This window comes from Callorhinus ursinus, unplaced genomic scaffold (assembly GCF_003265705.2).
Source record: "Callorhinus ursinus isolate GAN/ISIS: 27379988/994484 unplaced genomic scaffold, GSC_fseal_2.0 scaffold55, whole genome shotgun sequence".
NCBI classification, from domain to species: Eukaryota; Metazoa; Chordata; class Mammalia; order Carnivora; family Otariidae; genus Callorhinus; species Callorhinus ursinus.
In genome coordinates, this window is record NW_027397117.1 from 3,928,796 (window position 1) to 3,947,540 (window position 18,745).

Below are 18,745 nucleotides of genomic sequence, written 5' to 3' on the forward strand. Positions count from 1 at the left end.
GAACCTCTCAGGGGGGCTGGAGGGTGGAGGGGAAGCCAGGAGACAGGGTGGAGGGCCCGGGATTTCTCTCCCTGCTTCTGTCAGACCTGCACTCTGGAAGAACACGCGGCTCCAGGAGGGCTCCGCAGGGTGCCACCTTTTGGCAACAGTGACTGTCACCCAAGTCCCTCCTCCAGAGAGCCCAGGGATCCTGGGGTTGGCGTTCGTGGGGGCAGAGTGGAGGAGGGTCAGAGTTTCAGCAATCACCAGGTCTCCTTGACTAGCTCAGAAACAGTCGGAATCCGCATGCTCACCTGCTCTACCTGGTCCTGCAGAGAGAGCATGCAGGGGAGCTTGCCCAGGGGGCGGCAGGACACAGGTACGCGCATGTGCACGCGTCTCCCCCGACACAGGCCGCGCGTGTGACTCTCTTTGCATCACAGGTGCCTGCTCACACACACCCTGTGTCAAGACTGTCATTCCCACCATATGGGGGACAAACCAGTGCGCCGAGGGGGCCGGGGATCTGCCCGAGATCCCTTAGGGAAATAAGAACCAGGACTCAAAGCCCGGTCTGGCCCCCGCCCAGGTAGGGCGGGGGCCAGGAAGAGGGGCCCAGACCCTGGCAAATCAGGGAGACTGTGATGATGATAGTGTCACCCCGGGGAAGGCAACGTGGCTTCTGAGGAGGAGAAACTGAGGGAGGCCCCACCTGGGCTCCCACCTGCCTAGCTCCAGTCGCCCCATGGTAACCATAGCCTGGCTGCCTGCTGGTCCTGCTGCCTCAGAAGGGACCATCCCAGCCAGGCTCGCTAGAGGGGCAGGCGGCTTCCCAGAAAAGGCGAGAGGTTTGGGAGGAAGAGCAGGAGGAAAGGCATTTAAGAGGCCCTGGGCCTCGGGCTTCTGCATCTAGTCTCACTGTCACCTGGGTGTCGGAAGAAAAATAGTCTGACCAGCAGAGGAAACTCCCCAGAACCAGGAGCTCAATTCTGAAACTCTAAGGGGCCTGGACCCGGGGGCAGCACTGTGAGCCCCCCAACCCTGCCACCTTCTGCAGAGACAGCCCCAGGAGCCACCGAGGGCTGGGGTACCTTGATGGTCCAGGCTTGTTAGATGGTCCGCCCAACGCTTCCTGTGTTCCCGTGCGCTGGGTGTGAGCCCCACAGCCCTGACAGCGGCCAGCCATCATTTTAACATATTTAATGATGAAAGTTTGAAAATGCCCCTTTCCAATAGGGCAGAAGCCCTTCAGCCTTCTTGGGAAAATTCTGGAGAGGTCAATTATATCTTATGTCGCCACATGCTAGCATGAGACCACGTCACCATTTGTGAACCGGCCGTCTGCCTTCCCTGCCAGGTTCCTCTCGACCCAAAACCACCCAGTGGCTTCCCTCGTCCTTCGGATAAAAGCCAAGGTCCTTTTCCCAAGACAGCTCTTCTGTGCAGCAGTGGGGAGGGGTCTACACCTGTGCTGCCCAAAATGATAGCCGCTTGCACGTGGCTTCAGAGCAGACAGAAGAAACGTGGCTAATGTGACAGAAGACAGAAGATGGTACGTTTTATTTCATTTTGATTCATTTCGCTTCTGACAGCTGCGTGCGTGTTGAGTGGCTACCGTGCGGGGCGGTGGCTTCGTCTGCTTTGTCCTCGGCCACTTTCAGCACGCGGTGCACAGGGGTGTGAGACAAGGATGAGGGACGGGGGCAGCCCGCCCCGCCTCTCTGCTCGGTCCAGGCCCCATGGTCCCACTCATCTACCTTCCCGGCTCGCCGCCTTCCGCCCAGCTCGGTCGCCCTGCCAGACCCGAGGTGGGGGGTGGCCTTCACCACCATCCCCTGCTCCCATACCCAACTTCCCAGGATCGGGCCAAGGGACCCAGGGGGAGCGGGTGCCATTCCCAGCCCCGGCCCACCAGTGGGGATGGAGCAGTTCGCTGCCCGTCAGCTTACGGGCGCACAACGGGCCCTGCGAAGTCAGCCCCTCTCCCATTTGGCAGAGTAGGCAGGCAGTGGGGGTCTTGAGAGCGCAGGGCGGCGGAGGGCAGAGTACACAGGCTTCGGGCTGGGACGGCGACGAACTGCAACCCGGGCTCTGTCCTCCCCGGCGGAGGCTGCTGGGAAGCTGTGGCAGATACGGTGGGGAAGGCGTGTCCCCTCCGAGTCGGTGAAGTGCTGGGGTGTGTGTGTTTTTAAGGGGGGCTGGTATAGCCAAGGCTCTGCTCTGGGGAGTCTCTCGGCGGGTTTGGATGAATCCCAGGGAGAAGCCCAGGCCTGAAGCCAGCTGAAAATGGGGACATGGGATGGTGGGGGTTGGGGGAGGGGACAGAGGATTTCAGGTCAGTCCAACTGTTGACCAGTCTGGGCAGCGGGTCGGCCGGATGGGCCTGCCTGCCCTGCTCCAGGCCTCAGGGCCTGCCGCTCCTGGCTCTCGGCCCCGGAGAGAACCCACTGATGGTGGGCGGCTTCAGACCAGTGGTCACCCCCTCTGATACTTCCAGAAGTGCGAGCCTTGTCAGAAGAGCAAAAGTAGCTGGAAACCACAGTGTTTGCTGCTTCTGGCCCCTGGGACCTCCAATACCGGGGTGGAGGGGTGGGGGTGGGGGGCAGAAGGCCTGCCTGGGGCCCATCTTCACCCCGGACCAAGCCTCGGGGTGCCTGAGGTTCCACTTTGGGGCTGTGGGGATGAGCTGCCAGGAGGCTGACCAGGAGGCAGTGAGCCTGCCCTTCCCTAGAGGAAAAATGGACCCATTCCAAGACCAAAATGGATTATTTCTGTCACCACACATAGTACAAGCCCCTAAAAATAGCCTGTCGGAGCTGCATATGCTCTGTGGTAGTGGAGGTTAACGGTGTCTTGTCACCCTCAGCCACAGACCGGGGCGGCTCTGTGGCTAAGTGGAACCCCCGCGTCCCCCCGCGCCGCCCTCCTCACTGTACCCAACCCCCCTCCCCAGGCCTTCCCTGTTCCAGCTGCAGGACCCGCGGGTCCCTGCGCTACACGGCTGCATGCCCCCCACCCAGCCTGTGCTTCTCAGGCTTCTCCTGCCCAGGCCCACAGCAGGGTCAAGAGTCCTGGGGTCAGGCGGGTGGGTTTAATCCTGCCTCGATGACTCTGGGCAAAGGCAACGCCCCTCCGTTTCTTAGTTGCAAATGCAGAATGATGAAATCAGGATCAGCTCCAGAAGATGCTTTGAAGGATTAAATGAGATAATCCCCATCAAGCGCTTAGCTAAGTGCCTGGCGTCCAAGTGCTCACCAAATGCCAGAGCCTTTTCTGTTAGTACACTGCTAGTGGAGTTTTGCTGGTTTCTCAATGGCAGTTGGGTAACATGCATCAAGAGCTGTATAAATGCGCAATTTTGCTGCAAAGCAGTCGTTAACACGTGGGGCAGAGACAGACTCACGGGCAAGTGTGCGACCCAGAGGGATTTCAAACGAACACCTGGGTGCTCCCGAAAATCCAACAGCACGGCCGGGCAGAGGAACTACGGCTCATCTAGGACAGAATGATGCCTATCGAGCGCATGCGCATCGGGTGGCCACGTGGGCCCCTTGCAGAAGGGACAGGTGATGCTGTGTTTGGGGAGGAGGCCCCGGGGAGCCATGAAGCCGCAAGAGCTGGATCCGAACCTGGGTCTTCTCATCCTAGGCCAGGGTGAGGCCGGGAGTCACTTCTCAACGACATCCTCCCCCTACCTTTTGACCAGCACGTGTGCGAGAGACGCTACACTCCCATAAATGTACACGGTTTTTCTCGGGCAGTAACAGATAATTCAAGCAGCCTGGGTGTGCTGACCAGGAATCACCACCTGGACGTGAGACCCCTACCCAGAAGTCACGGGGTTAAGGACCCCACCTCTCAGCCCCTGCTGGCCGTATAATTTACACCTGTTTTCCCCGGAACCCCCTTCCCCAGACTGAAGACACTATTATTGCTCCGGCCACCGGAAAAGGTTTGGGGAGAGGCCAGGCGATTATTAATGGCTCTAGGGAATGTCCGGGTTTCAGGATTGTGGGTAATTCCCTCCCTGGGTCCGTTAGGGTCTCAGCCTGGGCCTAAAGACCTCACTTTGGACAAAGCCTGCTTATTCACTCCCCTACCCTCCGGGAGGCCCCCACCTCACACTCTCTCCCTTCCCGCACACTCACCCCGGGTGCCTCTTCCTGAGTCCAGCCCCAGTGACGACTCTCTCCAGCTCAGCAACCTTCAATGGCTCCCTACTGCCTGCAGAATAAGGTCCAAACTGACCCTGCTCACCTCTTTTTTTTGTTTGAACCTACATTTCCAACTGCTTTTTGGACCTGGTCTCTGCTTCTGCTTCTATACTTACCCATACACCCCCACCTGACATGCTCTCTCCCTCCTCAGCCCTTCAAGGGCAGCAAAAATTGCCTCCTCCAGGAAGCCTTCCCTGACTACATAAGCTCCCCCCAAAGCCTCCTCTTCTGAGCTCCCCAGAAAGGGACATGCTGAAGGCTCACCAGTTCTTCCAGACCCAAATACAGTGTGAGGCTCCCTGTTGATCAGCAGTGGAGCTCAGGAAAAAGGCCCAGGTAAATTCAGATCTGGAATCTTTCTTGATTCTCCACTCTGTCCTTACTGCACCAGCCTCCTTACTCGGCTCTCTCCTCCAGGCAAGCCCTTCAAGATCAGGTGAGACCCTTCACTGGCTCCCCCTTGCCTCTGTCTCTCCTGGCCTCCCTTGTCCCATCTCCTTCTTGCTCTGTCTTCTCACCTCCAGTTCCCTGGGAGTGCCAGGCAACCCTCCATTCTGGAAGCCTCCCCACTCCCAACTTCCCAGGTTCCACGAGGTGGGCTCATTACTCATCTAGTTGGGTTTGCCTCGAGCACTGCCTCTTCCGGGAAGTTCCCTTGGACTGCACTTCTGCCAGCCAGGCTGGGCACCACTCTCTATTGCTAATATAATTCTGGCTCCTGTGTTTCTGTCCTCCCAGAGCTGTAAGCTGCCCCCTGGGGGCAAAGACTGGATGGCCCGCACTTCTGCGCTCCCCAGCCTAGGGCCCGGCCCCTGGAAGCATCCAGAGAAGACACCAACCGTGAGGCCTCAGGCAGGTGAGAATGGTCTAATACGGTGGCCCCCCGCCGTCAACTTGCCCTGAGAACCACACAAACAGCTTCTGACCCTGTAACGCCAGGTCTCAGACCCCATTTTAGGAATCAGCCTGGAGTAAGAATAAAGGTCACACATTTCAGGAGTTCATAAATTTATCCCTGGAGAACCATGAAACCCCACTTGGATTCTAAGCGTAGGGGACCAGGCAAGGAGGCAGGCCGCATCCACCACGACGTGGACCGTGAGAGGCTGTGATAATCACAGGAAACGGTACGTTACAACATCAGGTGCAAACATCTCTCTCCAGAATATGATCGCACGCAAATTAAAAAGAGACAATTTGTGCCCAGTAAAATTGGAAAGAGAAACACGAAAGAGGGACCAGGAGTTGTCTTTGGGGCGGAAGAGGGTTTTTATTAAAATGTGGAATCTGCTGCACTCTCTGTAGGCTTGTAAGAACGGAACTGAGGGGCTCGGAGGGAACGCCAGCTCTGGGGGGAGCCCCGCTCCGTGGCTTGTGAGCCTGGGCATGTGACTTCCCCTCCCCTCACAGCTCCCCGCCGGTGTGGTGCAAATAACACCACCTCCTCATAAATTAGCGTGCAGTGGTCAGCGCAAACAAATGTTCGCTGTTGCCTCAGACCAGGACCAACATAATGCACCTTACTAAATAAAACTGAGAGGATGGGGGGGAGGCAGGGCACAGGGAGAGAAGAAAACAGACTCTCTGCTGCCTTTCTAACCCACTCGCTGGAAGGAGAGGGGGTAAAAATAAGGCAATGGGTGGAGAGGCAGAAATAAGGCAGTGGGCGGGGGGCAGAAATAAGGCAGTGGGCGGGGGGCAGAAATAACGCAGCGGGCGGGGGCAGAATAAGGTGGTGTGTGGGGGCAGAAATAAGGTGGTGGGCAGCCCACACTGACCACAGGCCACAGTCCAGCCGAGCCCGGGTGACAGAAGCACTTACCTAGGAACCCCTCCTCATCAACAATGATGGTGTAATCCTCCGGCGTCTCAGTCAGACTGAAGAACTTGCACCTGGATGGTGGATGGACAGACAGAGAATATTGCTGTTAGTCCCACTTCAGACCTGGCAGGACCCTGTGACCCAGCGGCAGGTGACTCGGTTTACCCAGAGCTCTGACCCCAGGCTGCTGGGTGACCTCCAGTAAGCTGCGTATCTCTCCCTCTGCTGCCCTCCAGTTCCGACTCAGGAGGTCTCAGAGGGGCTGGTTGTCCCCTCTGCAACCCCCAATCTTTGTGAACCCCTGAGCTGGCCAGCCTCTAAAGCCCCCATACAGCTCAAGGGTCTTCGATCCCACTTTTTCCCAGGGGAAGCGGCAGCTGAAGGGTGGCTCCGGCAGGGAGAATGTAGGTGAAGTGTCTTTTCTGTGGGCCCCCCCACCATGTCCCGACTTCTGGGCCTCTGTTCCTGTCCCCCCCACCCCCTGCTCCCAGGCCCTCTCCTCACCAACTTGAGAGTTCCCATGGTCATTTAAGACCTAACTCGTCACCCAACCAGCAGCCCAGCCTTTAGGGTACTGTTCTTCCTTGCACGAGAAAGAGGTGTGACTGTCGGTGCCATTTGGGGGGGGGGGGCACGGATCCCTGAATTGCTCCCCCCCATCATCTTTGGTAATTCTGGCTTAGCCTGGGGTGTACATTGCTCATTTCTGCCCCAAACGAGCCCATCGATTTCCCGAGGTCAGGGGCTGGCACTCACTCTGTCCCTGCGTGTCTTGTCCCCGAGTCTGTTCTTAGTGCCTGGCAGACACGCGGGGCTTTCTGTGGCCAGGTGAGGGGGGGTCACCGCCCCTCACTGCCTGTCTCCCTGTCCCTCATCCAGCTAGAACAGTCCCAGAACCCCTGCAGGGAGAGATGGCATGCACAAGCCACATGCAGGAAACGGCCTGTGGTCATTTATCTGATGTCACTGTGGCTCTCGAGCTTGGGCTCCGTGCCCAATGTGTAAAACCCATCCATCACGGGAAGCCCTAACAGCAAGAGGTCCAACAAGTAACCCCAGCAAGGGCCCAAACAGCATTTCTACAAAGGTTCAAATGGGAAAGAATCTCGGAGGGGATGCAGGGTTGCAGGGGATGGGGTGGGGGGCGGGGATGGTGCTTCAACCCTCAGCTGCCCTGCAGCACCAGAACCCGGCCACACAACCTTCCCTTATTTGCTTTATTCTTGAAAATTTTCACAAGGAATGAGAGCAACTGGAATCGAAAGGAATGCAAAATGGTACAGCCATTTGGAGGAGGTTGGCAGTTTCTTACAAAGTTAAAACATATGCAGACCACACGGCTCGGCAACCCCACTCTTGGATAATCACGGGAGAACTGAACACCGAGGACCACATAGAGACCTGCATGCAGACGTTTACGGCCTTCCTTTGTGATCGCCCCAAACTGGGAACACCCCAAATGTCGGCCCTTCACCTGGAGAACTGGATACACGGCGGCCCGCTGGCCCCACAGAATACTGGTCAGCACTCCAAAGGGATGAATTACTGGTTCGCGCAATAAGGCGGATGGATCGCGAGTGCGTTTCGCTAAAGTTAAAGCCAGACTCAAAAGGTTACATATTATCTGATTCCATTTCTAGGACATTCTGGGACTCTAAGGACAGAGAAGGGATTCATGGTTGCTACGGGTTGGGTTGGGGTTGACTTTAGAAGGGCATCAGGAACTTTTTGGGGTGACAGGAGGGCTTGGTACCTTGGTTATGGTGGTGGTTGTTAAGAGCATGTTTGTCAAAACTCAAAGAATTATACCTCAAGAGGGGTGAATTTTACTATACGTAAATTATCCCCCAATGTACTTGACTTTATTTTTTAATTCATTTTAAAAAAGATTTTATTTATTCAACAGAGAGAGAAGGTGGGGGGCGGGGTGGGGAGAAGCAGGCTCCCTGCTCATGGGGCTCGATCCCAGGCCCCTGGGATCATGAGCTGAGCTGAAGGCAGATGCTTCACCAGCGGAGCCGCCCAGATGCCCCATCAATGTACCTGAGTTGAAAGAAATTGCTTGAGCCAGAGTCGTCAACGAGGTGGCATGCTCCTCCCCACTGACATTCTGCTCAACCAACAGCACACACTCTTCAATCTCCCTCCAGCTCTTTGGCCTTCAAATCACATCTCTGTCCCTGTCTGTCCCCTACCCGACTTGCAATATTGCCCGGACAAATGAAATCTGTAATTGCTCGGGGACAATAGCAAATTATAACCTCAAAAAGCCAATCACCGGTCTGGCCTGGCTCCTTCTTGGGGACCCCTGTGCACCCAGAAAGAGCCCCGGGAGCCCCCGCTCCCCAGTCACGAGATTGCCACGAACAGGTACTCACTTGGTGTGGGGAGTGGCCAACCAGTTATCTGTGATGGGAAACAGAGATGGCACTTACGCCCTGTGCCCTCTTGTCTGTGAGGGATGTTCCAGAAACAGACCATATAAATCGTCCCAGAAGGCATAACCCCCAGCAGAAGGCAGCCTCAGCTTCTGTGTAAATGGGGTACAAATATGTTGTTGATGCGACCCGTCCCCTGGGGTCGAGGGCCCCCGAGGCCCGGCTGTTGGATATCCATCTTGAAATGTGCGCCTTGGTGTGTGGGCAGGCCCCCAGGAGGGCGAGTCAGACCGAAGGGCCAGCAACTATTGCTCTGGTCAAACTCGGGGAGTCAGGCCCCCTGCTGCATGTCGCTAGCCCCACCTGCCTTACCCCCGCCCCCCACGTTGCTCTCAAGTCTCCCCCCTGCCTACCACTCCCCTCCATGTGAACTCCTGCCTTGGGAGACCATACCAGCTTCCTACCTCACCTCATTATCCCACTCTTGGCTTGCCTCCCAGTCTCAAGCCTCCAAAGGTTGGCAAATGGTCTTTCCACTGCCCAGCGTACCCTTCCCTCTTCTTTGGCTGGAGACTTGCTGCTCATTCTCCAAGACCCAGTTTAAGCATCTTCGTTGGGGTAAAGCCTTTTCAGATTGGCACTGACCGCTCCATCTCCCTCACCTCCCACCGTAGGGGTGTGGCCCTCCTTGACAGCCTACAGCCTTATGTTACGTCTACAAAAGGACATTAAAGACACCATGGACAGGTATGTCACAACTCACTCATGTCACAGTTTATGTGAAGTATGCCCTTATAGTTGAGCAGTGCACAATCTGTGCAACTGTGCATGATGGTCCTAGGTGTTTTCCACAACCTATTACAAATACTCATTCTCCCCAGCAGACCATAAGCTCTCATTGGCAAGGACTATAGATTCTCTGTACATACACCTAGTACCTGACACAGGCTGGGAATAGAATCAACACTCATTGTCCAACGAGCAAAAAAGTGGGACTATGGCCACAAACTTACCCCCAAGCCAGCGAAGCCCTGATCAGACAAACCCTCCTGGCTCTTTGTGGGGCACTGCTTTAACTTACCCCTCCTCTGGGAGATGCTAAAGTCTCCAGTCCCAACCTTCTAGTGAGTCATGGCTAGAGCCACACTCCAGATGCTTGGGCCCCCCGTGTTTGTGGCCTCTCTGTACATTGTCTATGAGGAGCTGGAGAGAGAGGACCAAAACCCGGCAATGAGCCAGCCTCTGTTCAGTGCTATTAGGAAACCCGAGGAGGAGGAGGAGAGCGGGGTGCCCTCTGGATGCCCTCATGGTACTCAGGAACGGGATGGAACAACAAGGAAAATAAAGCAGGCTGGGAAATTGTGAAGACCTGCATACTAGTCCCAACTTGGCACCTGGGGGTGGTGAGCCCTGGGCTGCTTCATTCCTCTGTACAGTGAGGGTGGACTGGTTCCCATCAGCTCCAGCTTGGGTCACATGGAACCCCACCAGCTCCACACTAGGGTGACCTCAAGGGGCCTGGCCAGGAAGGCACAGAAAGATGATCCTAGAACCATGGAGTCTATGTGGAAAACATCTTTTAAGGGCAGGCAAAATCCCAACCAGCTCGGATTAGAACCCAAGACAGATCTGCTGTCCAGACAGCTGGGCGGGTGGGGTATCACAGCTCTGGGGGCAGGGCTCATTCATCTCAGGGTCTCTATGAAGAGTGCGCTCAGAGTTTGGGCAGTGCACAACCCATGCAACCGTGTGTGACCATTACCCAGCAAGTTCTGCTGGAGCCACCAGGTAGACAGAACTTAAAACTCTACAGCCCTGAGCAATGAAGGCGGGAGACTGGGGAACAGCAGCCTGTGGATCATGCAAGTCTCCCATCCAGGGGGTGCCAATGCATCACTGTGCTCTGCTGAACAGAACAGGGGGTACTAGAGGTAGGCAGCCCATACCAGGAAGCCTGTGTCTGTTCAGAGCCTCATGGCCAACACAGAGCATGCCCAGAGGGACTTCAGGGAGATTCCAGGCTGTGCCCCTTTCGGCCTGGAGGAAGAGTCCAGCCGCCACCCTTACTTCTCCGTGGCAGTTGTGCTCCATAGGATGGAAGCAGTGCTGCTTATGGCTGTGTGACCTCAGGTAAGTTGCTTAACCTCTCTGTGCTTCGGTCTCCTCATGTATACAATGGGGATGATAACCCTACTTCACAGGGTTGTTGTTGAAGAAACACCAATGAGTGAAGACCCGGTGTAACTATAGTTAGCACTCAACACATGTTGGTTATTTATTCTTGGACGGCAAAGGTAGCTGACGGGGAGGTCACAGGGAGGCCGGCTTGTATTCCCAGTAAAGAGAAACTAAAGCCAGCTAGCTACTGAGAACAGTGGGCTGTCGGTTCCCCGAGGGGCTGAGCCCCATGTGCGTGGGCTGCAGGCAGGATGGGGTCTCCATCGGGAGGATGGACTGAGCCACCTTTGAGGTCCCGTGCGGGGCCGGCTCTTACACACTTGACCCTCCAGGCATCAAGCTTTGCCTGAAAAGTCTCCGTCCACCTAACCAGTGGCCCAGCCCCCACCAGGGAGCCAGCATGATGGGTTACGACGGAAGAGGCTCAGCCCGAGATCCCCAGTGACTGTGCCGGAGTCGGACCCGCAGCCCTGGGCCTGACCCCACCCCAGCTCCCTGACACGCCACACAGAGGCCGAGGGACCTTCACAGACAACCGGCGTGTCTGAGCAGTGGACCTGGGAGATCGGGGGAGCCAGGGAGGTGGGGGCCCCTGTGGGCATGTGTCTCGCCTTCTCCGTTCACCTGCTGGCCAGCAGAGGGTCCTGGCAGGCTGTGCCCCCCCCCCCCCCCCCATGCGGAGTCCCTAGCCGAGGACCTGAATCTAGGGCAGGTGGGAGATGGCTGTGGGAGCCAGACCCTGTCTGGGACTGGAGCCCGCTTCCTGCAGGGTCATGATGGCCCGTGTCAGCCAGACCGTGCCGGCTCATCACAGAACAATTGTAGACACTTCGGGATGACAGCCCGGCCAGCCGGGGAACCACGGTCTTCGTGCACACCGGATGGGCCTTGCACACAGCGCTGAGAACAGGCGTCCAGCATGTTCCAGGGACCTGTGGACACACTGTTCTCAGTCCTTTGTTCTACTGGGGTCTCTGAATGCCCACGGGCCCGTTTTCAATTTCAGCCTGGGAAGCCGGGAGTGTTTCTCGCCAAGGGTAGCCCATTGGGCTTGGAGCCCGGGGGGTGGGCCATATGTACCCCTGCAGCAGGGCGAAGGGGGAGGGGCCGGGGCCCGCCACCTGCTCCTGCCCCGCCGGCCCCAGCTGGTGGTGCGGGAGCCTTCCACGCTACACAGTGAGCGACAGGCGCGCTGGCCTCACGCTGGTCCAGGGCTTTTCTCCCCAAAGGAAAGCCAGGCGGATGGCGTGTGCCAGGCTTTTTTTTCTTCAACCGGCTGTAGCCTTTTTACTTCCTCCTGGGTCTTCGCTAGGTCTCTCGGGTTATTTACATTTCATTTCTACTGTCTTTGGCATCTGGAGGCTGCCATTTCAAGTTTTAGGTAGAAAAAAGGCCCTGCGTCGTGTCTGTGACTCGAAGGGTAAAATCCCGAAAAGGGGTTTCTTCTTCTGTTAAGATGGAAAAAAAAAATCTGCTTAGGTCACGGGTGGCCAGGACAATGACCATGTGGGTCGTGGTGCTCGCAAGGTCTAGGGTGACACACAGAGGCGGGATGGCAAAAACGGGGTGGGCAGGGCCCAAGGAGGAAGCTCCCAGACCCAGGAAGCAGCTTAATTCAGCGGCGAGATCATTCAGTCATTCAACAAACCGATCATTAAGCACCTGTATGTGTCAAGCACTGTGGCAGGTGCTCAGCGACACACCTCCAAGAATCAGACAATCAGGGTTTACGGGGAGGGATGGAAAAAACAAAATAGTGCATCAGACGGTGGTGTGTGCCGCCGAGCAAATAAAAGTGGAGAAGGGGCAAAGGCGCTGGAGGGACGGGGGTGTGAATTCCGACAGAGCAGGGCGTGGCTGCCAGGGGCTACGGGGAGGGGGAGACAGGCAGCAGTCACTGAATGGATAGAGAGTTGCAGTTTGAGATGATGGAAAAGTTCTGGAGAGGGATGGCGGGGAAGGCTGCCCAGCAACGTGAATGTGCTTAATGCCGCCAACAGGTGCACTTGGGAATGGCGAATATGGTCAATTCGGTTAGGTCTGTGTGGCCATGAGAAAAAGGGAAATTGAGCAGGTACCCGGAAGGTCCCCACAGGACCTGTGGGGGGAGGGCGAGCTGATGTGTCGCTGTCCCAGGAGTGGCCACACACCAGGAGGGACAGAGGCCAGAGGGGCTGAGTGGCGGGGGAGGGACGGGTCACAGGGGAGGGAGGATGACTGGTCGCCGCTGTAAGGGATGGATGGAGGCCCTAAGACCAATGAGCCACCAGCTAGAGCCGACGGTGGTTTGGCCCAGGCTGGCGGTGGTGGGCATGGGTCCGTGGGCGGCCAGGAAATAAGATTCAACACCTCGAGGAGATGAGGTCAGCAGGCAGATTGTCGTCACCTCTGACTCTGGTCCCCAACCCCCCCTCCCCCCGCTGACACCTCCATTCTTTCCTCCATGGAGACCTGGGGAAGGTAGGGAACTCTGGGCAACGGCTGGCTTAGTTCTGCACCGAGGGCCAAAGCCACAAGCCTCCTTATGCATGTCCCAATGGCCTGGGGCAGCCAGGTGGGGGATGGGAAGGGTCCTGCCAGGGTAGGACTAAAGTCTGGGGAAGTCCCGCCTCTTGCTTTCATGAACATACAGCCAAGTGCAAGGCACATATGAGCTGACTGGTCGTTCTCTTTCTTCCCCGGGAGGGGTGGTCTGAGATGGAAAGGGCCCAAGTGTGGATCTCGGCTTTATCACCTGCCCCAGACAAGGCCGGAACAGTTTTCTTATCTCTGAAAGAGGTTTGGCAGGGTAGTGTAGGATTTAAGGAGGTGCTGAACACACAGAGCAGTGTTCAAGATCCTGCCTGAGCGCATGTGGTCATGTGAAGCGGTGAGTCGAGGAGCTGGCCTGGGAACCCAGGCGGAAGCAGACCTCCCCAGCAGCATTCCCGTCCAGGGAGTGCTCAGGCCTTGCAGGCAGGAGAAGATTCTTGGCTTCTCTGGTGTTAAATGATGTCTGCCTGATTCCGGATCTAGCCATTCCTGTGGCCCCCATCCCTACCCTCTCCAGAGACGGGTGAGTCTCACACAGGGGCCAAGGAGCCCAGTCCAGCACCCCCAGGCAGGTCAAAGCCCCAGCCTATTACTCCCCAGTGATAACATCAGAGATGATTCACTTCCAGATCTGACTGTGCTTAGCAACACACCTGCTCTTGGGAGACGGGCCGAGTCTTACCCAGGCCCCCCCCATGCCTGGGACAGGAGGTGATGCGGCCGGTGTGTAATTGGCCCTAACCGAATAGACGTGTAGCATAACTAATTATCCCCATTTCGCCGGCAGGAAGACCGAGGCTCCGTTAGGTTAAGGCAGTTACGGCCTCAGGTCTGCTATGCGGTGCCGTCTCTGCCGGGGGGGGTGGGGCAGCCAGGAGGCAGGTGAGGCCCACACACGTTCCCTGTGATCCATCTCCTCCCCCGGGGGGCAACCACCCTCTCGTGGAAGCCGTGGACATGAGAGTTTATAACCGCCTGTCCTCAGGAACAGAAAGCTGGCTATAAACCCAGACGCCCCTCACTGGGCAAGGAGGTGGACGATGACAAAAGACTATTACCCAGCCACCAAGAGGAACAGTCTACGGTGACTTGCAAAATATGAATGAGTCTCAACAATATGATAGTAGATGGAAAAGTCAGTCCCCAAACATTATGTACAGCATCGTCTATTCTGGCTGGGTTAAAAGGAACTGCTCTTAAAAAAAAAAAACAAAAACACACCTTTAAGACCACATGTAGTTGCAAAATAACTACACAGAGAAGCAAGGGGATGAAGAACATGGGGTTACCTGGGGTGGGGGTTAGTATGGGACGGGGGTGACCCCTGGTCAAACCCAGGTGATGGTCTGGATCCTTCTTTTGCTCTGGTTTGGCAGTACCAAGGTGAATTAGTCAGGTAGGTGAATACAGGTGGGCCGTGCAAGGACAGGGCAGAGCGATACACTTGAGCTCACGTCCTGTGGCCTTCAGACAATTACGCACCCCCTGAGTCCGTCTCCCCACTCGAGAGGGGCAAACCTCCCCTGATCGCAGGGGTCAGGGTGAGAGGTCAGTACCCCCTTGCGGGTAAAAGCACTGCGTCTACAACACACCAGTTTTTTTCCTTCCTTTCGGTCTGGATTCGGGGCTGATGTTCTCCTGGTTTCCTCCTGACACAGCCAGAAGCTTATTCAAGGTGCCCTGCTCCTCAACACGGCAGCTGAGGACACACACACACACACCCTCCTACCTACCCTTCTAGCCCTTTGCCGGGATGCTGAAAACAGTCATCAAAACACTGGACCCTAAAGCCATCCGTAGTTGTCCGCGTCCCCCTCCCCTGCCCCAGTCCCTGACACTATTAATTGGAAACCACAGTCCCTGGAGGGCTTGGCTATGACAGGACAGCAGAGCCAAGCTGGGCGTGTTGCCCCGTTGCCTGGCAACGCCCCGAGTGCCCCTAGCTCCTGGGTCACCCAAGTGCCTCTCATCTCCCGCGGCCACTCTGATTCTGTGCCATCCGCTGCTGGCTCTGGGGCTGGGTGTCCTGGGAGGCCCCCTTGGCTGACCCCATCCTCAGATGCCCTGTGTCCAGCACCGACCTTCCCAGCTGTGACCTCCGGCCAGAAATCGCCCCCAGGGCCCGGCTTCCACCCAGTCCCTTCTGCAGGCTCAGCTCAGCCCTCCCTCCCCCAGGCTCTGAACCCTGACCCCGCACCCCCAGTTTCCTCCGATTTAGGCCAGCAGGGGAGGGCCCCCTCTCAAAACATCTGTTTCCTCACCCATCGTCTCTGGCCAGAGAAAACCAGCCCCAGGGCAAGCTTCTCTGCCATTCCCACAAGCGCATCCCTCCCTCCCTCCCTCCCTCTCGGGACTCCGGCTCATTCTTGGCTTCCTGGTCCTAACTACAAACAGGCTCAAGTTTCCAACGTCCTAAAAAAAGTCTCCCTCACCCCCATCTCCTCCCTGGGCCACCACCTTCTTCCCTCCCCTCCCCCAGCTGGTCACCCCAACCCTCTGGCTATTGCCACTGGCCAACCTCTGCCCTCTGAAGGATGCGGCTCAGCTCAGCGATGACCTCCCCTGGCCACAGCCCGGAGGCCTCTTCTCTCACACCCTCCTGTCCTTGCTCTTGATCAGCTGGACCCCACCCGGCCGGCCAAGGCCTTCCCCTGGACGCTGGAATCTACCACACGGCCTCCTCCAGCTTCTGACAGTGACGCCCCTCTTTCGTTTCCTGTAGTAACTTCTCTTCTCCTCCCCGATGAAGGTGGCTCTCCAGGGGGACCCCAATTCTGTCACTCCCAGGGTTCCAGCTGCGGTGGTCCAAGCTTTCCCCCCAAGCTTCCAATGTGCATTTCTCTGCTTACACTGTCTTGGACTCACTTCACAACCCACCCCCCTTCCCCGGGAGAGGAACTGCTGATCCCATTTCACAGATGGGGAAACTGAGGACAGCAACCTGTCAAAACAGCCAAGACGGCCGCATGTGCCCTCATCCTGACAGCGTGATGCATAACTGCACCCCAGTCCTCGAGCCTAGACACCCACTGCCGTCCCCTGGGGCTTGGCTGGCAGCTGGTCACCAGGGCAGAGCCGAGGCCGGGGGCTGCCCCTACCTGGGGGCCGGGAGGCTGAGTCATCTCAGAGAACATTCTCATTTTCCACTGCTGTGGCGCCTGTTATGGAAGGCCCAGCTGACGCTGGAAACTCGATCTGTTTACTCTCGGATTCCTAACCCAGCAGAGCGAGGCCCTCACACGGGCCTCCCCTCGGGCATCCTGGCAAGCCCCGGCCAGTCGGAGCCCTGTTCCGGCAACGGACCTCAAGCAGGAGGCAAGGGCGGGCGGGGGGGGGGGGGCGCATTGCAGTCAGGAAGGGCCATTTCCAGATTTCCAGGGAAACTTGTCTAGCACACCCACTCTGAGAACTCCAATCTGTGAGCCAGATCAGTGAGCAGAGGGAAGGGAGTTGTGAGGGTTTCTTCAATTTGTGGGATAGTTTACAACAAGTTCCCCGCTAAAACTACAAAACGGGAACCCTCCTAAAATCCCCCGGACAGGGAGGCGGAAAACAGGGGGGCACAAAATCAAGCTGGGGGGGGCACTGTGTGCCACCTCGTTCAGTAATGGAATCTGGAGAGATGGTGACCCAGCTCCTGTTTGCATACCCTTAGGTAGGGGATGCTCACTCCTTTTTGAGGCGATTCATTCCATCCTGGGTTAGTTTATTCCTAGAAGGCTCTATCAAGGGACGCCTGGGTGGCTCAGTCGGTTAAGATTCTGCCTTCTGCTCAGGTCATGATCCCAGGGTCCTGGGATCGAGCCCCGCATTGGGCTCCTTGCCCAGAGGGGAGCCTGTTTCTGCCTCTGCCACTCCCCCTGCTTGTGTTCCCCCTCTCTCTAAAAAATAAATAAAATTAAAAAAAAAAATAGAAGGCTCTATCAATGTGGTCTCCATTTCACTGATACCCAGCTAGTCTTAATTCTGCTCTTCTGGGACCCATGGGCGTTCGCTCTGGCTGCAAAAATGGCGTGTTGCCCTGTTGCCTGGCAAAGCCCTGAGTGCCCCTAGCTCCTGGGTCACCCAAGCGCCTCTCAGGCACATCTCTTCCCACAGTGGGAACAGGGCTTCTGGGCAAAAACCCCAGCTCTTCACTGCTGAATGCACTAGAACTCACCTGTAAGGCTCTAAAAGGTACAGGTGAAGCTGTATGGCCAAAATTGGAAAGCCAGAGAGACGGGGTGCAGGGCCCAGCCTCCCTTGCGGGATGCCTACACCTTCCTGGTCAGGGGGCGCCCCTGGTCAGCTGCCGCTGCTACTGGCCCAGCCTGGGCGAGAGCCTACCTGCAGGGCAGTGTTCAGCTCAGAAGCCTCTCTTCCCCCCCGCCCCCAACCCGCTAGGGCTGCATGTTTACGCTGGGCACGCGCAATGCCCGTGTACTGTGTCACCAGCAGGGAGGTGACTAGGGAAACCAACCTTCTTGGCGGGCCTGGGACTGTCCCAGTCTGGGCACCAAAAATGCTTCCAAAATAGGCAGAATCACATACAGGCAAGAGAGGCTGGGACAGTGAGTGGGCAGGAGGGGGGCGTGGTCACCGGAAGGGGTGAGTGGGGACACTGTGGGATCACCGGGTCTTTCGTGGGTGCTGGCTCCCCAGGGGTGTCCAGGCTACGGGGATTCACGGAGCCGCAGATGTCTGATCCGTGATGTCCCATGCGGCTGCCACATCCCCACCAAAGAGGAACAATCTTGGGGGGCGTGCTGGGTGGAGGCCAAGGACACAGGCTGCCTTTCTTCCTTGGGTCCCCCTTAGGTCTTCTTCATGCCACGATCAAGCAGCCGTGCTGACTGGTGGGCCTGGAGGCGGCCACATGGCCCAGGCCCCTGGGCGGGCCTCCAGAGTCCCCCAGAACACAGGTTTGAAGAGACGCAGAGGCAGTGAGGAGGTGATGGGCTGTGAGAACACATAATTTACTGTAATGAAACATACAGATTTCAGGGATACGGCTGGATGAGTTGTGACAAACAGATACCCCCACGGAAGCACCGCCCCGACTGACATATGAACGTTCCCAGCACTGCAGGGTCTTCTGTCCCCTCCTGTCTGCCCCTCCGACCCACCAGAGGCAAGCCCTGCTCCTACACCACGGATCGGTCTGCTTCGTGAACTCCATCACCGTGAAATCATATAATGGGGACCATTTTGTGTCTGGCTCCTTTTGTTCAATGTATTTTGAGATCAATCCATTTCGCTTTATAGAGTTGGCGGCTATTTTTATTGCCGAAAAGATATGTACATTTATATACACTTACAATATATTATGATATATTTTTACTTATCTCTTCTCTTGTGGATGACATTTGGTTGTTTCCGGTTTTTTTGCTATCATGGGTAAAGATACTATGAACCTCCTTATTTAAAAACAGCAACAACAAAAAAAATCTCCTGGCTGGCTTCCTATGCCCCAAATTCCTGTAATGCCACAAAAGCAGCTCAAGCTTGCCCCCAAAACTCCCTCTGCACATCCTGGCCCCCCCCAAACCCGCCTGAGATCCGCGCTCTCCATGGGTGGGTCCTGCAGCCGTGTCCGAGCACCCTGCAGGCTGTGATGTGGAAGGATAGGATCGAGAGCAGCAGGGCCTCCTCTGGATGGG

General features: G+C 56.8%; 1 protein-coding gene across 1 annotated transcript in view; it reads right to left on the reverse strand.

Moving 5' to 3' along the window:
- The window catches only part of CASTOR2 (cytosolic arginine sensor for mTORC1 subunit 2), a 51,494-nt gene that overhangs the window by 12,013 nt on the left and 20,736 nt on the right, over nt 1-18,745 (reverse strand). The window contains exon 2 of the mRNA XM_025864655.2: nt 6,019-6,089. Coding sequence (XP_025720440.1) covers nt 6,019-6,089 — 71 coding nt within the window. The remainder of the gene's footprint in view (nt 1-6,018; nt 6,090-18,745) is intronic.